A 23,006-nucleotide genomic window follows, 5' to 3' on the forward strand; every position below is an offset into this window, starting at 1 on the left:
CACGAGTTCTGTCTTTTTTTACATCTTTCTGAGGCTTTCACTGCAAAGTGTGTTTTACTGTGAAGATGCTGTTTATCAGGTATATAAACCAGCTAACTGACCAGCTGACTGACCAAATAACTGACCAACTGACCAAATAACTGACCAAGTAACTAACCAACTGACCAAATAACTAACTGACCAAATAACTAACCAACTAACTGACCAAGTAACTAACCAACTGACCAAATAACTAACTGACCAAGTAACTGACCAAATAACTAACTGACCAAATAACTAACCAACTGACCAAGTAACTAACCAACTGACCAAATAACTAACTGACCAAGTAACTAACCAACTGACCAAATAACTAACCAACTGACCAAATAACTAACTGACCAAGTAACTAACCAACTGACCAAGTAACTGACCAAAGAAATGACCAAGTAACTAACCAAATAACTGACGAGCTGACTGACCAAGTAACTAACCAACTGACCAAATAACTAACTGACCAAGTAACTAACCAAGTAACTGACCAAATAACTGACGACCTGACTGACCAAGTAACTAACCAACTGACCAAATAACTAACTGACCAAGTAACTAACCAACTGACCAAGTAACTGACCAAATAACTGACGAGCTGACTGACCAAATAACTAACCAACTGACCAAATAACTAACCAACTAACTGACCAAGTAACTAACCAACTGACCAAATAACTAACCAACTAACTGACCAAGTAACTAACCAACTGACCAAATAACTGACCATAACCGATTATTGAAGGTTTGTTCATTGATAAATTCTGAAAATAAACAGATTTGAACTGAGTGAATTTACAAAAGAACGTAACACGTTGACGACCTCGGTGTGGTGATGTCTTACATCAATCCATTTTTTTTGGGGGGGGGGGCTTTTATGCCTTTAATGGACAGGATAGTTGAAGAGAGACAGGAAGTAGGGGCAGAGAGAGGGGGAAAGACATGCAGAAAAGGGCCGTCTGATGCGGGACTCGAACCACCGACCACCCCATCCAGCTGTGGGGTCGATGTGTGTGTCGATGTGTGTATGTATGGATCAAACAATTTGGAATTGTTAGCTTGATTCTTTCAATGGAAGCTCAAGAACAAGCCGGAAGAATCTCAAGTTAAATAAAGTGTTTATTGGTAGTCACACGTAAAGCATATCAGCGCTGGGCTCAGTGGAACACAGCTCCCGCAGGAAGTCCGTCAGACTGAGCCTCGATTTCCGGGTATCATTTGCATTTATAGCCTCAGAGGTTGGACTCACACTCGACCGAGTATGATTGGACATGAGTAGGTTCAACATACTTCATCATATTCTCTGGATCAGCCCAAAACAATGGGCCTCATGCAAGAACATTATTCTAAATTTCTCTCACTTTTTTCGTAAGAAGGTCTCGTAGGAACACGCCACGTCAGATTCAACAAACGCTCTTATCTTCGGAATAAGTGAGTAAATGACCTGCGTAAATGATGAATGCCACCCGTGCGTATATAATTGCACGTGCACGAGGATAGTAGATTTGCATACTCCACGGCCAAAATGATACCATATAAGGCTGTGCTTCATCTCTCCTGTGCCAGGAAGTGTTGAGTGTTGAGTCATGAAAACGGCATCAAGGCGCAAAAACAACAACTTTAGGGGCTCTGAGACTGAAGTTCTGCTTTCAGAGATCCAGAAAGGAAAATCTGTCATTTTTAGCAGTGTCAGCAGTGGAATTACAGGACCTGCTAAAGCCAAGAAATGGGAAGTTATTACAAGTGCTGTTAATTCCGTGTCACCTGTAGTTCGTAATGTCACCGAAATAAAGAAGAACTGGTTTGATATGAAAATGGCTTAAAAAAAAACGTCTCGCCATGGCCAGGCGCTCGATGACTGCAACTAAAGCCGTGCAATCAGATGTTGCCTCATCATGATGGCTCTTTGATGAGGCGGTTAATGAGGGGGGTCTCCTGGCACCACACCTTCTGGTCTGTCTGGGCTGGTTCAGGTGGAGACCCTCGTTCATGGCAATATTGTGCAAATCTGGCATGCCTTCTCTGGGCTATAGAGCAGTTTGCCCCCAGCTGTATGGAGACACACCCACCTGGCCTTCAGCTCAGTGCGCTCCCGACAGCACGGGTGCTTTGATGCGTATATGTGTCTATTGCTCCGATTATGATTGGCAGTCCAGCCACGGCATGAAAGTCCCTCTTAATTTGTACTTGTTGGACAGCGGTGTATGGGAATCTGATGTACCATGGGTGATAAACTGATGAGAGCTTTGATGACAAAGGGGAGCGCATGACTCACAGAGGACTGGGACACCCCCGATCTGTCTCCAATCTCCCTCTGAAAGGTTCCAGTGGCCAAAAATCCAAGGGTGCTGAGGACCTGGACGTGTGGTGGAATTGGGTTTGATCTGCGTGTTTCTCTCTGGAGTTGTGGCAGCAAGCTGCATATTCGTCTGTCTCTACACGGTCTCTTCAAGAGCCTAAAGGCTCTAGCATGGTTGCCGCATCTGCTCGCGCGAGCGGTGTTGATGACGTCACGAGTTCGTGCCCGCCATAGGACCCTATATAGTGGCGCAAGTCGTTGCGCGCCAGTAGTTGCAATTTTCTCCGTCACAGAGGTGGCGCTGCTACGTGAAGGTTACCTCTACTCTACAACTACGAAAGTGGAGAAGAAAACAATGCCGCTGTCAAGAGCAAGAATACTGTCATTAATGACACTGCTGCAGTATTTGGATCATTTTAATTTTTTAATTCAGTTAAAAGAGGTGAAGGTCTGAAGCCCCCGGCATCAACAGAGTCTCTGCCCTCTTCTTTGCCTTCACGTATCTGTCCCGTAGCTTCTTCCACACATTCTTACAGAACTCTCCCTCTTTCCCCAAAGTTCTGCCCATCTCTGTGCACCAGTTTTGGGAGTTTACGTTGGTCCCTCTGCTGTTTCACTGCAGTGTCGTACAGCTGCCTGTACAAACGCACCTCCTGACTGAGCCTGGTCTCACATCGGTCCATCCGGTTCGTTGTGCTCGGCGCCGCCAAGTTACAAAAATTGACTGGTGCACGACAACGCGCTGCGCCGTCTTTTCAAGGGAAGCGCCATGCCTGAAACGTCACTTTGACGTCACGGTGCGACACCGCCGTGACAGACGCGGCAACCATGCTACCGCCTTAACGCGCTAAGGCATCCGAAAGTAGAAAATCAGCCGCTGGTTACGCTTCCCATTGACCTTGTTATATACAGAGTCAAATTAACCTTCAATTAGTGTATAATTAAAGTCAAACAGAATAATTTCAGCATCATTATGGGGTATAATGTATATTTTTATTTATGTTTTCTTCAAAGTAATTAAATATACAATCCATTAGTCAAGCAAACTTGATTGGAATAACAGCGGACTACTTTACGAAACTCCTACGACAGGTCTGGATCACTGTAAATTCTCTAAATACCTCGTATGCACGACTTAAGAACAAATCTGTTCGTACGAACGGTTCTTGCATGACGCCCATTGTGTATGTATGTGTGTATGTTTGTATGTTTATATATATGTGTGTATGTGTGTGTGGGTGTATGTTTGTATGTGTGTATGTATGTCTGTACAGCGGGTGAAATAAGTATTGAACACGTCACCATTTTTATCAGTAAATATATTTCTAGGTTTATTGACATGAAATTTTCACCAGATGTCGGTAACAACCCAAGTAATCCATACATACAAAGAAACCAAAACAAATAAGTTCAGAAATTAAGTTATTTGCAATAAAGTGAAATGACACAGGGAAGAAGTATCGAACACGCTTACTGAAATTCATTTAATACTTCGTACAAAAGCCTTTGTTGGCAATGACAGCTTCAAGACGCCTCCTGTATGGAGTCTTCAAATCTTGAAGGTTTTGTGGGCCTCTTCTATGAACTCTGATCTTTAGTTCTTTCCATAGATGTTCTCTTGGATTCATGTCAGGTGATTGGCTGGGCCAGCCGAGCAGCTTTATTTTCTTTCTCTGAAACCAGTTGAGAGTTTCCTCGGCTGTGTGTTTGGGGTCATTGTCTTGCTGAAATGTCCACCCACGTTTCATCTTCATCGTCCTGCTAGATGGCAGCAGATGTTTATCAAGAATGTCTCCCCACGCCATGATGTTCCCACCGCCAAACTTCACTGTTGCTACGGTGTTTTTGGGGCGATGTGCAGTGCCATTTGACCTCCAAACATGATGTGTAGTATGGCATCCAAAGAGTTACATTTTGGTCTCATCTGACCAGACTATATGCTCCCGGTATTTCACAGGCTTCTAAATGTTGTGCAGCAAACTTTAAACGAGCTTCAACATGCTTTTTCTTCAGCAGTGGTGAGCGTGCACACAGGCCATGGCGGTGGAGTGCATTACTTATAGTTTTCTTTGAAACAATTGTACCTGCTAATTCCAGGTCTTTCTGAAGCTCTCCACAGGTGGCCCTTGGCTCTTGGACAACTCTTCTGATAATTCTTTTCACTCCTCTGTCAGAAATCTTGCGAGGAGCACCTGGTCGTGGTCGATTTATGGTGAAATGATGTTCTTTCCACTTCCGGATTATGGCCCCAACAGTACTCGCTGGAACATTCAGAAGTTTAGAAATCCTTCCGTAACCAATGCCATCATTATGGTTTGCAACAATAAGGTCTTGAGAGAGCTCTTTACTTTTACCCATCATGAGATGTTTCTTGTGTGATACCTTTTTATCATTTGGGACTGAACCAGCTGATATTAATTTGCACTGACAAGGGGCAGGGTTGCTTTCTAATTACTGGGAGATTTCAGCTGGTTTCTTGGCTTTAAATGCCTTTTTGCACCTCCTTTTCGTCACGTGTTCAATACTTTTTCCCTGTGCCATGCCATTAATTTCTGGACATCTATGGTTTGATTTCTTTGTATGTATGGATTACTTGGGTTGTTACCGACACATGGTGAAAATTTCATGTCAATAGCGCCTCTAGAAATATATTAACTGAGAAAAATGGTGACGTGTTCAATACTTAGTTCACCCGCTGTATGTGTGAATGTGTTTATATACACGAGGGCTGTCAAAATGAATTCATTGTTAATATATTTATATATATACATATATATATATATATATATATGTGTGTATATATATATATGTATATATATGTGTGTATATATATATATGTATATATATGTGTGTATATATATATATGTATATATATGTGTGTGTGTATATATATATGTGTATATATATATATATGTATATATATATATATATATTTATATACATATATGTTAACATGTTAAATTTGACATATTTACAGAGCGTGCGCATGTTAATCTTGCCTAAAAAGCCGATTTTGTGTTAAAACGTAAATTTCAAACTTAATTTTTCCGTTCCGCCACTAATTCGACTGAAATCGAGACTCGTCAGACCAGGCAGCGTCTTTCCAACCTTCTGCTGCCCACTTCTGGTGAGCCTGAGGGAAGTGTAGCCTCAGTTTCCTGCTGTTAGCTGACAGGAGCGCCCCCCGGTGGGGTCTCCTGCTGCTGCAGCTTCTTCATGGTTCCACGTGTTCTGCCTTCAGAGATGGTTTTCTGCCCGTCTGGCACCAACAGCCAATCAAAGTCCCTTAAATCCCCGTTCTGATGCTCGGTTTGATGTCTCGACCACCTCTACGTGCACCGAGTTGCTGCTGATCAGCTGTTTGTATTAACAGCTGATTGAACAGCTGTTTCTGATAAAGTGTATATATACATATATATGTATGAATGTATTCAGCTGTAAATAATTCATCTCTTAAAGTTTTGGACCGAAAACCCAATTCTTTTCATGTATGTAATGTTTTAAACAAGTACAATCTTTTAAATTTTGAAAATTGTATTAATTTTAAGTATGTACGCTTCATTTATAAAGCGCTACATGGACTAGCCCCACCTCCAGTGTTTACCTTGTTCAAACCTAGGAGAACAGGGGCCTCCTCCAGAGGAGACTGAGAGGGCCACCAACATCTGGAACAGTCTTCCTCTGCACACTGATCAGCTTTAGAGCTCAAACTACGGCTTTGAGTTTACATTACTTACAGATTCTGAGAAGAAATTTACATATAGAAGGTGTCTATCAGAGGATGCTGTAACCAGATTTAAAGAATTAATTCCATCATCCTTTTCTTCACTGCCATGTGCAGATATGACAGAGGACGACTACATAAACTTTACTCCAGCAGCACTTGACTCTCTTGTTGACAGCACTATAGTTTCAATGCGTACAGCACTGGACAATGTTGCCCCTCTGAAAAGGAAGGTAATCAGTCAGAAGAGGTTGGCTCCTTGGTATAATTCACAGCTGCGTGCTTTAAAGCAGACTGCAAGAAAGCTGGAGAGACAGTGGCGTTCCTCTAATTTAGAAGAGTCTCAGTTAGTCTGGAAAGATAGTTTAATAACGTATAAGAAAGCCCTTCGTAAAGCTAGAACTGCTTATCATTCATCATTGATAGAAGAGAATAAGAATAATCCCAGGTTTCTCTTCAGCGCTGTAGCCAGTCTGACTAAGAGTCCGAGCTCTGCTGAGCCAGGTATTCCTTTAACTCTCAGCAGTGATGATTTCATGAGCTTCTTTATCAATAAAACTGTTTCTATTAGAGAGAAGAATGATGGAGTCCTTCCCACTATTATCAGTGATGTATCATCAGGTAAAGCAGCTTTAGAATCTGATTTTATTTGTGTAGTTTCTGCCCAGAAGTCTCTTCTGAACTGGTATTTTAGACCCAATCCCACCTAAATACAGCTTGTGTCTTTGGTATAAAAGTCCTCTTGAACTCATCAGATAATTAACCTTTATTTCCAACATATTTATAATATCCAGAACCTGCTCACTGATAACAATAACAACACGTCCGTCGCCGTAGAAACAGTGTTAAGCATCGTATTTTTTTTTACAGACTCACAAAGAAAAGTCTTCCATACTGAAATAAAACAGCCGTATCAGGGCTTTTACATAAAAAAACAAACAAAAAAAACAGTCCTCATCTCAGTATTTACCTCGATAAAAATCTAAGAATTTATCTTTTCATCCTGGAATTTTAAGCTTTGCTTTTCATCATCAGCCGTTCAGAGAAAGAATAAATCACAGCTCGTTGTTTGTTGCTGATTTCCTGTCGGTTCGTTCAGAAGCAGCAGGCGGCGGCGCGGCGCACCTCCGCTGCCGATGTGCACGTAAACGCGATGGTTTGAGTCCCGTCTGCAGCTTGGGAGGAGCTGCTGGAGTGCCTTTGGTCCCGGAGGGTCACACGGTGGAGGGTTTCATCAGCGCCTGCTCCCCGAACAGCTGCTTGAAGTGGTTCACGTGCTCCTCGCAGTGCTCTCCTGGTGAAAAGATTAGTCAGAACTAGGGCTGGGCGAGTTAACTCGTTATTATCGCGTTAACTTGTTAATTATTTAACGCCGATAAATATAAATATCGCGCATTAACGCAGGTTTTATTATTGTAAAAGTCTGTTTAATGTCTCCACCAAACCTGGAGAAGGGTACGGAACTTTTACTCGGCCATTTTAATTTTTAAAGTTGGACATCACCGTTACAGGTGTGAAGCTAACGGAGCTAACCGGCGCTACTTCCTGTTTTACTTGTTTCAACATAAAAGCACGTATTTCAAAATAAATGTTAAAAAAAAACTTCTGCATTTACAGCCAAGTTGAATTGTCTTGTCAGCGTAGTAGTTCCAGTCTAAAATATCACTTAAAGGCAAAACACACAACTGATAGCAGCAAGTCATTCAAGGAAACAGACAGTGGAGCGAGGCTTCTACATAAAAACTACAGAAAGATGTCTGGTTCTGCAGGCGCTTCCGTGTGGGCGGAGCTACCCGTGCGCTCACCTGGGTTGAAGGCGGGGTTTCCTCTGAGCCGCTGGTTCCGCTGCTGGAACGACCTGAACACGGTGTAGAACAACATCTGGTCTGCGGTCTGCCGCGCCGCATCCAGAAACTTCCGGGCCGACACGTTGTCGTGGCCACCTGGGAGAAAGCGGGTCAGAGGTCAGAGGGTCATGTGACGCTGCAGCTCGTATTGATAGATCACCGATTGGTCCGTGAAACGCACCGACGCTGCGGATGAATCTGAGCGCGCCCAGAACCTGCTGCTTGGACAGCAGAACCTCCACGATCTCGTCGTTGGCCGTGGACAGACGCTGCGAACGCACAAGCGGGAACTTTAACACGGTGGAAGCGGCGGTGAGGCCGAGCGGAAGTGAAAGAAAAGCGAGATAAAGCGAGGTACCTTCAGCATGTCCAGAGACAGCTGGTGCGCCGGAGGATACGTGCTCTCCAGAGACAGCAGCAGGCAGGCCTGAGGTCAGCAAACACAAACACAGCTGGGATCAGACACAGACCGGGTCCTACGCTTTGGGCAGAACAGTTCTGCTCTGGAGACCTGGAACCTGGAACCTGAAAACCGGAACCCTGAAAACCTGGAACCCTGAAACCTGGAACCCTGAAACCTGGAACCTGGAACCTGGAGCCTGAAACCCTGAAACCTGGAACCTGGAACCTGGAACCTTAAAGGACGCTTCCACACCAAAGCTTTTTCTGCTCCTTCCTCATGGAACAATTTACAAAAGGATTTGAAATGAACGGAACTGATTTCCTTTGAGCGATTTTAATTCCAGGATGAGACCGAGTCCCTTGTCTGTAATTGTTTTACTTGATTTGTTATTTTAATGCAACGGAAATTTTAATTTAATTTAATTGTGCTGCCACTTGTAAAAGAGATTTTTAATCTCAACGGGTCTATTTTCCTGGTTAAAAAAACCATCAGAGCTCATCAAACAGACCTGAAGTTAAAGCTCAGTGAAAGTGCCAGGACCAGGACCAGGACCAGGACCAGGACCAGGACCAGGACCAGGACCAGGACCAGGACCAGGAGCGGTGTGAGACTCACCAGCGGTTTGGAGTCGCTCAGCACGTGGTACTGCAGGAACTGATGCAGCATGTAGAACAGGTTGTGCTGCACCAGCGTCTTGATCACCAGCTCGTACAGGTAGTGCTGAGAAACACCATCAGGCCGTTAGCATCAGGCCGTTAGCACCAGTTACAGAGTGAAACAGGCCCCTGAGGAGTTTTACCGCTTTTACCTGCACGGTGATCTGGTTCTGGTTCAGAGAGCGGATGTACTCCATCAGCACGGCGATGATGAACTTATGGGAGACGCCCTGCGGGACACAGCAGGCGCCACATCACTTTGGGATCCATTACGCTGATCTGCCTTTAACCCTCCTGTTGTCCTGCGGGTCCAAAGTGACCCACTAAGAAAAAATACCTTAAACTACCTTTTTTAAACTTGAAATTCGATGACTTTTCCTAAAGGAACCCCATCATTAGAAAAAGGCTGTGTTCGAAACCCCATACTTCCATACTACATACTGATCGATCAGACGGCATGCAGAGCGTAGAGCGTTTACCCACAATGCATTTCGCTCCTGCCTGAGCCGAAATCAGCCGGCCTGAAGCTGATTTCCCTTAAGCTCTAAACTCTGTAAACTTTAGCAACATTTGAAACATTTTCAGGTGAGAAAGTAGTCGTTTAGATCCCCAACGTGTTGAAAACCTGACAAAATACCGGCTGTTTACAATTTTGCTCCCACGAATTCGGCGCTACTAAAGCTAGCCGCAGTGAGCAACGCACTTCCTGTTATTTTCACAAAATAAAATACCCGTTGCCTTTTATCATAGGGAAAGCCATTACCATACAATTGGTGCTTTTGTTTTGAAAACAGGAAGTGAACCTACCCTCGTTGTAGCTAGCTTGAAACTGCCGTTTTGACAGGAAATGACGATCGGCGACGTCACGTTACGTTGCATCTTGGGTAGTTTGAGTATGAGTAGTAACCTCATGATGCATACCCAACATTTAGGAGAATCTAGTATGCATCCGGGAACTTAAAAAAAAAGTTAAAGTTAGTAGGAGAAGTAGGCGGTTTCGAACACAGCCCAAGTCATACTTTATTTTTGTTTATGCTTCCATGTGGGCTGTACACCACCAGGGTACAAAGATTGTCTTAAGGATCATTTCTGACCCGTGAATTATAAAAACATTTAAACACCAGAAAAAAGTTCACTGTTTTTTTTCCCTTTCAATATAATTAATTCAGAAGTAATTACTTCACATTTATATAATAGCAATAATAAACCTTTATTATGTAAAAGAAAACTGAGAAAATAAGAAAACTGTTGGTCCAACTGACAGTTGGTTTGTGGTAAAAAAAAAAAAAAAAGTGTAATCCTGAAAACTGGTGATTGTCTTTTTGTATTGTGTAACAAAAAATACATGATAACAAATGTATTGAACTGAGTTGAATAGATAAATAACAGGTTAAGTTGCTTTATTTTGGGGCTTTGGTAGGGCGGGGCATTTTTGACCCGTAGGACAAAGGGGAGTAAACACAATGTTAAGACCGCACAAAGGGTTAGTGCAGGCGCTGCCGTGCCTACCTTCCTCTCCGTGAACGATGACAGGACGTGTGTGTACATGTCCGACTGGTCGATGACGGCCTGCGTCCTGACTGGGCGCTTCTGGGCGGCGCTGCCTCGACTCGGGCCGGACTCCATGGCCTATAAAACAGTAAGAAATTATCCCATGAGTGGGACCCCACAGACTTGGGATTGAGCCAAGATGGCCGCTCCTCCACTCACCGCCGTGTAGCTCTGCTCCGCCTCCAGGTATTCTTTGTACACCTGGTTGAGTTTGTCGAAGACGGTCGCCACGACGGGAAGACTTCCCTTCTCGCCGCCCTCCAGAACTACAACAGAGACGAGGCGAGTTTTAAAATGGACGAATAAACACAAACAGAATCGCTGCTCCTTCCTAACTGAGGTCTCACAGACTGTGTTCCAAACTGCATACTTCTCCTACTAACTTTTTGAGTTAGTATGCGAGTTTGAGTAAGCGAGAAGTTCCCGGATGCATACTAGATTCTCCTAAATGTTGGGTATGCATCATGAGGTTACTACTGACACTCAAACTACCCAAGATGCAACGTAACGTGAAGTTTAGAGCTTAAGCGAAATCAGCTTCAGGCCGGCTGATTTCGGCTCGGGCAGGAGCGAAATGCATTGTGGGTAAACGCTATGCATACTGTCTGATTGATAAGTATGTAGTATGTAGTATGCAGTATGCAGTATGCAGTATGTAGTATGCAGTATGCAGTATGTAGTATGTAGTATGCAGTATGCAGTATGCAGTATGTAGTATGCAGTATGTAGTATCCAGTATGTAGTATGCAGTATGCAGTATGTAGTATGCAGTATGCAGTATGCAGTATGCAGTATACAGTATGTAGTATGCAATATGCAGTATATAGTATGCAGTATGTAGTATGTAGTATGTAGTATGCAGTATGTAGGATGTAGTATGTAGTATGTAGTATGTAGTATGCAGTATGTAGTATGCAGTATGTAGTATGCAGTATGTAGTATGCAGTATGTAGTATACAGTATGTAGTATGCAATATGCAGTATATAGTATGCAGTATGTAGTATGCAGTATGCAGTATGTAGTATGCAGTATGTAGTATGTAGTATGCAGTATGTAGTATGCAGTATGTAGTATGCAGTATGTAGTATGTAGTATGCAGTATGTAGTATGTAGTATGTAGTATGCAGTATGTAGGATGTAGTATGTAGTATGCAGTATGTAGTATGCAGTATGTAGTATGCAGTATGTAGTATACAGTATGTAGTATGTAGTATGTAGTATGCAGTATGTAGGATGTAGTATGTAGTATGCAGTATGTAGTATGCAGTATGTAGTATGCAGTATGTAGTATGCAGTATGTAGTATGTAGTATGCAGTATGTAGGATGTAGTATGTAGTATGCAGTATGTAGTATGTAGTATGCAGTATGTAGTATGCAGTATGTAGTATGCAGTATGTAGTATGCAGTATGTAGTATACAGTATGTAGTATGTAGTATGTAGTATGTAGTATGCAGTATGTAGTATGCAGTATGTAGTATGCAGTATGTAGTATGCAGTATGTAGTATACAGTATGTAGGATGTAGTATGTAGTATACAGTATGCAGTATGTAGTATGCAGTATGTAGTATGCAGTATGCAGTATGCAGTATGTAGTATGCAGTATGTAGTATACAGTATGTAGTATGTAGTATGTAGTATGCAGTATGTAGGATGTAGTATGTAGTATGCAGTATGTAGTATGCAGTATGTAGTATACAGTATGTAGTATGCAATATGCAGTATATAGTATGCAGTATGTAGTATGCAGTATGTAGTATGTAGTATGCAGTATGTAGTATGCAGTATGCAGTATGTAGTATGCAGTATGTAGTATGCAGTATGTAGTATGCAGTATGTAGTATGCAGTATGCAGTATGTAGTATGCAGTATGCAGTATGTAGTATGCAGTATGCAGTATGTAGTATGCAGTATGTAGTATACAGTATGTAGTATGCAATATGCAGTATATAGTATGCAGTATGTAGTATGCAGTATGTAGTATGCAGTATGTAGTATGCAGTATGTAGTATGCAGTATGCAGTATGTAGTATGCAGTATGTAGTATGTAGTATGCAGTATGCAGTATGTAGTATGCAGTATGCAGTATGTAGTATGTAGTATGCAGTATGTAGGATGTAGTATGTAGTATGCAGTATGTAGTATGCAGTATGCAGTATGTAGTATGCAGTATGCAGTATGTAGTATGCAGTATGCAGTATGCAGTATGCAGTATGTAGTATGCAGTATGCAGTATGTAGTATGCAGTATGCAGTATGCAGTATGTAGTATGTAGTATGCAGTATGTAGTATGTAGTATGCAGTATGCAGTATGTAGTATGCAGTATGTAGTATGCAGTATGCAGTATGCAGTATGTAGTATGCAGTATGCAGTATGTAGTATGTAGTATGCAGTATGTAGTATGCAGTATGCAGTATGCAGTATGTAGTATGCAGTATGTAGTATGCAGTATGCAGTATGTAGTATGCAGTATATAGTATGTAGTATGTGGTTTTGAACACAGCCACTGTCGCAGCTAAAGAGCAAACAGGCTAGTTCACCCTAAAACTCAAAGAAACACTTGACATCACCTGACAGGTGTTTCCTCGTCTGAGGAGGAGCGCTCAAACTGCAGCTACGAGCTCATTAAAAACGATAAAAGACGTACTCTGCGAGCACACGGACAGGATGACCATCTTGCAGTCTCTGCGTCGCAGCAGGAAGTCCATCAGCTTGCCTTTGTCCTGAAGCAGGTTGACTGTTGGAGGCAACTTCACCTGCAGGTACCACAGGTAACCTGACACAGACAGGTGAGCAACACGTTAGAGGAGCCGCTGAATCTTTTGGTCATCAGATCGCTGTGTTAACTGCAGTGATACATATGATTTTAGGTTTGGAAGGAAAGTTGATGACAGCTTTTACTGCCATTATAACAGAAACCCATGTTGCACTCACACTGGACTGGTGTTCTTGAGTTAAAGTTAAACATTCATGAGTGTTGGTGTCTGTGGAGGACTAAAACTGCCATAATTAGAAAATAAATATATAAATAAATAGGTTTATATGATGAAAAATGCTTCTCAAATCAAATCAAATGATAATTCATGCACAAATAATTTAATAGAATGTGAAATAAAAACATTTTTCTGCTTTAATTTGAAGTAAGTTTGTGTTGTTCTTCATTTACTTTGCCACTCGACTTTAATTGGAATATTTTTAACTTCTTACTTTACTTCATTTGATTTCGCGTACATATATTATTATTTATCGATTAATTAATTTATTATTTTCAGATGGTGTCATGGCGGCCTGTTTCTCAACAGCCACAGAGACCGGAAGTGGTGAAGGCTAACAGCGTTAGCGGCTAGCTTAACTTGCAGTCAGAACAACGACCTAAATGCAGTTCGTCGCACAGCTTCCATTTTTATTCAAACTTTAAAAATAACTGATGTATTTCAAACAATGAGTGACTAAGAGAACACAAACTGTCTCGGTTTTTTTAATTAGCGAGCCATCTGAAGCGCAGCTTCGGCACCGGAAGTACCGTTTTCGCTACCGGAAGTACCATTTTTGCTACCGGAAGTAGCCAGGTACGATTTTTTTATTATTATTATTTTTTTAAATCAGTTAATCAGTTAATTAAAAAGCACAACAAACTATCTAGGGAAATAAAATATTATTATCTAATAAATTAATAAGAAATAAACTCCACTGATAGCGAGTATAAAACAGAATATTAGCTGCTTTTCATTAAACCCGTCTCCTTCCCTTCATTGTTTTCCAACTTTATTTTGAGCTATCAGATTATTTTGAGCCATCAGAGGTAAACTTGGCTTGCTAAGGCGACACCGCCAGTAAACGAGCCGCCTACAGGAAAGAGCGACGCTGACCAGAAGAACCTGTTGGTCTTATTTTTGGCAATGAGCGCCGCCTTTGTTCCACAAACCTTCGCTGGCACTGATGATGATGTCGGGCTGGAAGACGCTCCAGGAGGAAGAGTCTGGAGCGACGGTCAAGGAAGCAAAACATAATAATAACACAGAATAATGTGGTGAAGCACAGCGTGGCTCAGAAGGATACACAGCTGGCACGGCACTGGAGGCTGAGAGGGAACGACAGCCGGACCTGCAGACACACAGCAACACAGACTCTCAGAGACGGAGCCGAAGCCCACACTCAGTGTGCAGGTGTGTGCGTACCTGACAGCGGGATCCTGTAGGGGTGGATGGACCTGGCCGGCAGCACAGGCTGGTGTGTGTTCACGGCACAGTCCGGCTCCTTCAGCTTGATGTCGAAGATCAGCGACGTCTGACGCACAAAGTGGAGACAAGACAGTCAGTGACCCACGCAGGTGTGCGAGCGCCGGCTCCACCGGCGGAGGCGGGACGCGTGCACGAGCTCACCCACCTGCGAGCTCTGGTGATGAACCACCACCAGGTTATCCACGATGTTGAGAGCGAACTTCCCCGTCGTGTTCAGCTTCAACACGTGACTCTTCTTACACGCTCCCTCCCTGAACGCAAAGGAAAAGAAATCACACAAACCTCCAACTTTAACTGTTCTGTGGCAATAAATAAATAAATCAATAAATTTAAAACGCAGAGAAACAAAAATAAGAATGATACAAGCTCCTGATCATCCCTGTAACCTTTAAAGGGTCCTGATCAGCAGTTCTGCAGCTTCCTGAAGCTCTTTCAGAGTTTCTCTTTGGACATTTTCTGCCTTTTCCCTCATCTTCAGTCCAGTTTTTTCTTCATTAAGCCACTTAACTCTGAGCTATGAACCCTTCAGGCAGGAAAAAGGCTCCTAACTCAAGGGATGAACCAGAGTTGTGTCCACATTTTAAACTGGATCTTTAGGCACTTTGTTCCCAGCAGCCTGTCACAGAGACACATCATTTGTTCCCATTTCTTTAGCTGCATCTGTGAAAAACAGCTTCATAGTTTCAACTTTTTTGTACATTTACGTTAAAATTGCTTTCAGTTACCAAAAGAGTCAAATTAATATAAGAAATTCAGTTTAAAAAAGATCCTAATCCCAAATAAATGAACGTTATCACGTCTAAAAGTAGGAAAAAACAGACAATAATAAGAATTATATGCTATTCAACATCAAGAAAAAGTAAATAAGATTCAATTTAAAGCTTAAAAAAGGAATATAAGATATAATCTAATGACTAATTATGGAACAATGAATATAAATGAAATGATTAAACTGTTTTATGCCACCAGAAATGAATAATCTAGAAGCTCTTTGTGGGTTTTAGACTGGAATTAAGATTTGTTCCCATTTCTTTAGCTGCATGTGTGAAAAACAGCAAAGATAACACAGTGTGACAGACAGAAAACAGGATTTCTGCAGCAACAAGGTGATTCCCAAAGAGCTGTTAGCTGAAAACTTGGCATATCTCAGCATGGTGTGCAGTGTGTCCTTAAAACATTTGAGGAAACTGGACAAGTGGAGGACAGAAGAAGAAGTGTCAGGCCTAAAGAACTATCTCCAGCAGATGAACAGAACTGAACTAACTCTGGTTCTGCCTCAGATTCTGGGTTTATGTTCATGTTGGAACATGTTTCAGTGAATCTCTGCAGCTGTTACCATGGAAACATCTGCAGATATTCACTTTAAAGCTGCTCAGAACTAAACTAACTCTGGTTCTGCCTCAGATTCTGGGTTTATGTTCATGTTGGAACATGTTTCAGTGAATCTCTGCAGCTGTTACCATGGAAACATCTGCAGATATTCACTTTAAAGCTGCTCAGAACTGAACTAACTCTGGTTCTGCCTCAGATTCTGGGTTTATGTTCATGTTGGAACATGTTTCAGTGAATCTCTGCAGCTGTTACCATGGAAACATCTGCAGATATTCACTTTAAAGCTGCTCAGAACTGAACTAACTCTGGTTCTGCCTCAGATTCTGGGTTTATGTTCATGTTGGAACATGTTTCAGTGGATCTCTGCAGCTGCTTCCTGCTTTTTATGGAAATAAAACTGTTGAACGCTCCGAGACAAAAGAGCAACAAAATGAAATGCTGCTTTTTATCCATCGAACTGTGTGTGTGTGTGCTCACCTCGGTAAGTGGTACAGAACCACCTCGGCACTGGGACTGTTGGCCGTCCTCGAGTGGTGCTTCAGGTACATCACGTACAGCTGACCGTAACTGCAAACACAGACCAGGTGAGACGTTCTCCGAGCCACGCCGGGGCAGCATCAGCGCGGGCTGTGACTTACATGGTCGCCATGGCGATGTCCCTCTCAGACAGGGTGAGTTTGGCGGGTTTGGGGACGACCGGCAGCTCGATCTCAAACTTGGACATCTTGGACATGGTCCCGTTCTGAGAGGACGGGCAGAACAAACATTACCGGTAGAAAAGCCAGCGTTAGAAACACAAACAAACAAACAAACACAGAGAGGCTCACTCTGAAGGCGAAGGGCTGCAGGATGTTGCCCTGCACGGTGGTGGACAGCAGGATGACGGCCGTCTCCGGACAGTACTGGTACCAGTTCACATTAATACTCTGACTCTTCAGCAGCTTCAGACTGCGCTTGTCTGGAAACACCTGAGGCACACGCACGGTTCGGTTTGAAAAACTTTATTCATCCCAAACGTTCGGTTCAGACGGACAGAATGTTTCATTTCAAATTAAATCGATAATTAATTACTGAAATTAATAAATAAATAGGGAAAATAAGCAGGAACGGTCAACATTTTTCTCAGTAAACACACATATAAGGTCCATAAGTTATGTGTAATAAAGAGAAATGACTCGTATTTATTCATCTTTGACTTATTTCACTGAGTTATTATTAATTTAATAATAAATTAGTAATAATTAATTTCAGTACTTATTTCACAGAGTTATTATTATTAATTTCATAATAAATTAATAATAATTAATTTCAGTACTTATTTCACAACGTTATTATTATTAATTTCATAATAAATCAATAATTCATTTCAGGACTTATTTCACTGAGTTATTATTATTAATTTCATAATAAATTAGTAATAATTCATTTCAGGACTTATTTCAAAACGTTATTATTATTAATTTCATAATAAATTAGTAATAATTCATTTCAGGACTTATTTCACTGAGTTATTATTAATTTCATAATAAATTAATAATAATTAATTTCAGTACTTATTTCAAAACGTTATTATTATTAATTTCATAATAAATCAATAATTCATTTCAGGACTTATTTCACTGAGTTATTATTATTAATTTCATAATAAATTAGTAATAATTCATTTCAGGACTTATTTCAAAACGTTATTATTATTAATTTCATAATAAATCAATAATTCATTTCAGGACTTATTTCACTGAGTTATTATTATTAATTTCATAATAAATTAATAATAATTAATTTCAGGACTTATTTCAAAACGTTATTATTATTAATTTCATAATAAATCAATAATTCATTTCAGGACTTATTTCACTGAGTTATTATTATTAATTTCATAATAAATGAATAATAATTCATTTCAGGACTTATTTCACTCTAAGCTGCCTCGCACGGCCTCCTGCGGACCAACCGAACGTCAGGAGGAATAAAACGGCTTCAGAACACGATCAGATCAATAATTTCTGTTTCTTTCTTTCACTGGACTCCAATCCTCTTAAACTCTGCTGTTTGAAGTCTTTTTGTCCCTCACAAACAGCCATTAAACCAGCATAAGAATGGAAAAGTGAGTTTTCAGACTGGAAGTCCAACTTAACGTCCCGCTTTAGCCGCTTTACCTGGTAGAACTCGATCCCCTGGTCGGTTACGAAGACGATCTCGTTCCAGTTGGTCCAACAGAACCCCAGAACGCTGGCGTTCTTCGTCTGCAGAGCAACACAAACAGCTTCCTGAGAAACAGCCTCCAGCTGCAGCCCGACTCAGAGCCTCTAAGCACCAGACTCACCTTACACTCCTGAGTGAACTCTGTGTGCGGGTAGTCGGGGATGAAGTTGATGAAGTCCTGCAAACAGAAGCAGCTCACTGAGACGCACGAGTTTGAGTTTATTTTAACCGTTTCAGGGTAAAAAAAAAACATTTTTCCAACAAAGAAAATCCAACAAACATCTGAGCTACGGAATCCCAAAGAGAGCGATGATGATGTTTATTTAAGTGAAGAAAAAAACAACGATTTTCATAAAAACAACTCATCATAAACAGTAAATTTGAGTCATTCTTCAGATTCCTTCAGAACTCATAGGCTGTGTTCCAAACCGCATACTTCTCATACTTCTCCTACTAACTTTTTGAGTTAGTATGCGAGTTTGAGTGAGCGAGAAGTTCCCGGATGCATACTAGATTCTCCTAAATGTTGGGTATGCATCATGAGGTTACTACTCATACTCAAACTACCCAAGATGCAACGTAACGTGACGTCGCCGATCGTCATTTCCTGTCAAAACGGCAGTTTCAAGCTAGCTACAACGAGGGTAGGTTCACTTCCTGTTTTCAAAACAAAAGCACCAATTGTATGGTAATGGCTTTCCCTATGATAAAAGGCAACGGGTATTTTATTTTGTGAAAATAACCGGAAGTGCGTTGCTCACTGCGGCTAGCTTTAGTAGCGCCGAATTCGTGGGAACAAAATTGTAAACAGCCGGTATTTTGTCAGGTTTTCAACACGTTTGGGATCTAAACGACTACTTTCTCACCTGAAAATGTTTCAAATGTTGCTAAAGTTTACAGAGTTTAGAGCTTAAGGGAAATCAGCTTCAGGCCGGCTGATTTCGGCTCGGGCAGGAACACAATGCATTATGGGTAAACGCTCTGCATTTTGTCTGATCCATGAGTATGCAGTATGGAAGTATGCAGTATGGAAGTATGCAGTATGTAGTATGCAGTATGCAGTATGTAGTATGTAGTATGCAGTATGCAGTATGCAGTATGCAGTATGTAGTATGCAGTATGCAGTATGTAGTATGCAGTATGCAGTATGCAGTATGTGGTATGCAGTATGCAATATGTAGTATGTAGTATGCAGTATGCAGTATGCAGTATGCAGTATGTAGTATGCAGTATGCAGTATGCAGTATGTAGTATGCAGTATGTAGTATGCAGTAGTTAGTATGCAGTATGCAGTATGCAGTATGTAGTATGCAGTATGTAGTATGTAGTATGCAGTATGCAGTATGCAGTATGCAGTATGTAGTATGCAGTATGTAGTATGCAGTAGTTAGTATGCAGTATGCAGTATGTAGTATGTAGTATGCAGTATGTAGTATGTAGTATGCAGTATGCAGTATGTAGTATGCAGTATGCAGTATGCAGTATGTAGTATGGAGTATGCAGTATGCAGTATGTAGTATGTAGTATGTAGTATGCAGTATGCAGTATGTAGTATGCAGTATGTAGTATGTAGTATGTAGTATGTAGTATGGAAGTATGTAGTATGTAGTATGTAGTATGTAGTATGTAGTATGCAGTATGCAGTATGTAGTATGCAGTATGCAGTATGTAGTATGCAGTATGTAGTATGCAGTATGTAGTATGCAGTATGTAGTATGTAGTATGCAGTATGTAGTATGGAAGTATGTAGTATGTAGTATGTAGTATGTAGTATGCAGTATGTAGTATGGAAGTATGTAGTATGTAGTATGTAGTATGTAGTATGCAGTATGCAGTATGTAGTATGTAGTATGTAGTATGCAGTACGTAGTATGCAGTATGCAGTATGTAGTATGTAGTATGCAGTATGTAGTATGCAGTATGCAGTATGCAGTATGCAGTATGTAGTATGTAGTATGCAGTATGCAGTATCCGGTTTCGAACACAGCCTTGGTCCTGTTCTGGCGTGGGGGGGCGGGGCTTCAGATGACAGGGGTGTGACATCATGAGTAACAGCTTGTTGTACATTGCCTTCTAGAAACGTGGGGTAACAAACATTATGGCCCTGAAGTGGCTCCGTACCTGTCGCCACCTTAGCTGCCTGAACTTTTGAAGCCTCTGGATCTAAAGGTGACGGAGCCTTTTCTAACCTTTCCTTTTCACTCTGACCCTCGAACACTGGCTTTCAGACCTGGCTGAGCGGCAGATCTCAGCTTTTTTAATCACGTACGCACCGTTTTTATCTTATTTCACTCTTTTATTTGATGCTTTACCGTTTTAACTCGTGACTTTTTCTTACAGATTGTTGATCAGATCTAAAACTGTTCAGCTTGTTTTAAAGTCTGAGGGCAAACACTCGGACTTCATCGCTGTTTGAGCGGCTTCTCCAATAAATACACCCGAGACAAACTCACCACAGACTTTGGGGTTCTCTGTACGGCCAGGATCTTATTCCCAATAGAGAACTTGATGCACTTCACCTCCCCTTTATCATCCATCCTGTGCAGGAAAACACACACAGATGATGAAAACGATCCCAAACATCCTGCTGAGCCAGCACCAGAGTTTCTCAGAGCTGAAACGGGGAACATTCCTGATTGGCTGAGCCAGTCAGCTGATTTAAATCCAGCTGAGCACGCCTTCTACGTGCTGAAGACGAGACTTAAATGACTTATCAGTCACATGAAACTCTGTAATCTGGAACAACACAGCGGCTGTTTGTTGTTTTTCTGTAGAAAACTTCTCAAAAACTCAGAGATTCCTGCCTGAGCTGACGTACCTGAAGGCCACGCTGCTCTTGTCGTCCGGGCCTTTGACCACCACACCTGTGGCTCCGCCTGAACGCACCGCAAACACCTGCAGGCGGGAGCGCAGGGCACAAAAACCCAAAGTCAGAGACTCTGACTCCGTCACAGCTTCAGGAAGCAGCCGGGTCAGAACCAGAACAAACAAACATGAGAAAACTGACCCCAGTTTACATCCAAACACGACAAGCTGGAGCTAAACATCTGTAAAAACATCTGTAAAAACCAACCGTATGAGGCCTTAAAGTGTCTGTTTGATCCTCCTTTACGGGTTAATAAAGAGGTTTACACCCTTCTGATAAAAAAAAGAAGTGTATTTTGTAGCTGATTACAGTGAGTTTTTTTTATTAAAAAAAGAATTTGTTTGGTTTTTCACCTGCAACCTTGGCTCATACGTTCCGGTCTTGTCCGAGGCTCTCGGGTTATTGGTCCTCTATATTTGATGCCCTATCTAAAGTATTTAAAAGAACAATAAACCCAAACCCTCTCACTGACATGTTTGGTATTCAGTGTGAGGATGACCATCTTCCTAGGGCACAATCTGATGGCATTGCTTTTGTCACCCTCTTGGCGAGAAGAATAATTTGACTTCATTGGAAGCAGGCGGCTCCACCCTCCTACAAACATTGGGTTAGAGATACACTGCAACTCCTGAAGCTAGAAAAGATTAGACTGGCTCTACGACGTAGGTTATGGCAACCTTTTATTACATAACTGCTCGGACAAGTATAATGTTTTGATATGTCATGTATATATTGTCATTCACCATTACTGAAAACCATATGAATGTTCTCTCACACACCTTTATTTTGTCTTCATTTCTTTAATTAATATGTTTTATTCTATTTTTATTTTTTTTCTGCTTGTCCCCTTGGGGTGTTCTTATATTTCTGTATTTCTGTATGTCTTATGTATCATTTTAAATTGTGAAAACCCATAAATAAAGTGAAAAAATAATAATAATAATAATTTGTTTGGAACATTTTCATCATTGTTTACTTTTTCTGTTTGACTTTATATTAATTATAATTAAAATCTGAGCCGACACACGTCACAGGAAACGGGTTAAACTCACATTTCTGTTTTAGTTGACCCACAGATAGGAGCAGAGGGGTCCAAACCTGTGGTGTTCTGGTTCTGAACCCGTTTTAAAGCGAACCGTTAGCCCGTTAGCATGTTAGCCGCGGCTATGCTAGCCGGCTAGCTCACCTGCTTGTTGGCCTCGTCGAAGAAGACGTTGTTGACGTTGGAGGCATGTTCGAACTGCACGGGGTTCTCACTCAGCTCCAGGTAGTGCTCCTCGGCCATCCTAGCGCACTTTACCTGTAGTTTCCCCCCCCCTCCTCAGTTCAGGCGCTCCGGCTACAGAGCGTCGACACGGAACCAAAACTTTAACCGGGCTAGCCCAACTTCCGCTTCAGAACTTCAGAATAAGAGCATCGATTTACTTCCGATTTAAAACTAGTTGGAGAGCATGAAAAAGTGACCCCCATCCCAACGTTTGGCACCAGGTGCTGTTAGGTGGATTCCAACTTTGGAAGCTCTGAGACTGATTTTACAGTCAGACACCTAGTTAATCAAATTGATTGATTTTTTTATTTTTTATTTATATATTATATTATTATATATTATATTTTTATTTATATTTTTTATATATTTATGTAGTCATTTATTATCATTATTAGTAGTATTAGTATTTCTAAATAAAAAATTTTTTGGGGGCTTTTTATGCCTTTAATGATAGGACAGTTGGAGGGAGACAGGAAGCAGGGGGCAGAGAGAGGGGGAACAACATGCAGCAAAGGGCCGTGCGGGACTCGAACCGGGGCCAGCTGCAGCAAGGAATGTAGCCTCTGTACATGGGATGGCTGCT

The 23,006-nt window shown here is 41.5% G+C and overlaps 1 protein-coding gene across 1 annotated transcript; it reads right to left on the reverse strand.

Moving 5' to 3' along the window:
* Window positions 1-6,801: 6,801 nt before the first annotated feature.
* rmc1 (regulator of MON1-CCZ1) lies at window positions 6,802-22,544 on the reverse strand. Its single transcript, XM_075452595.1, has 21 exons — window positions 22,343-22,544; window positions 21,109-21,185; window positions 20,744-20,828; window positions 18,412-18,468; window positions 18,245-18,331; window positions 16,913-17,053; window positions 16,724-16,827; window positions 16,563-16,652; window positions 14,899-15,004; window positions 14,691-14,799; window positions 14,572-14,616; window positions 14,438-14,491; window positions 13,160-13,288; window positions 10,670-10,776; window positions 10,469-10,588; window positions 9,112-9,189; window positions 8,919-9,023; window positions 8,259-8,327; window positions 8,082-8,169; window positions 7,859-7,996; window positions 6,802-7,347 (listed from the first exon to the last, which is right to left on the reverse strand). Exons 1-21 carry the CDS (start codon window positions 22,439-22,441, stop codon window positions 7,268-7,270), a joined length of 1,968 nt encoding a protein of 655 aa, XP_075308710.1. The 5' UTR covers window positions 22,442-22,544; the 3' UTR covers window positions 6,802-7,267.
* Between the last annotated feature and the right edge of the window lie 462 nt (window positions 22,545-23,006).

Source organism: Odontesthes bonariensis, chromosome 20 (assembly GCF_027942865.1).
Source record: "Odontesthes bonariensis isolate fOdoBon6 chromosome 20, fOdoBon6.hap1, whole genome shotgun sequence".
Lineage (NCBI taxonomy): Eukaryota > Metazoa > Chordata > Actinopteri > Atheriniformes > Atherinopsidae > Odontesthes > Odontesthes bonariensis.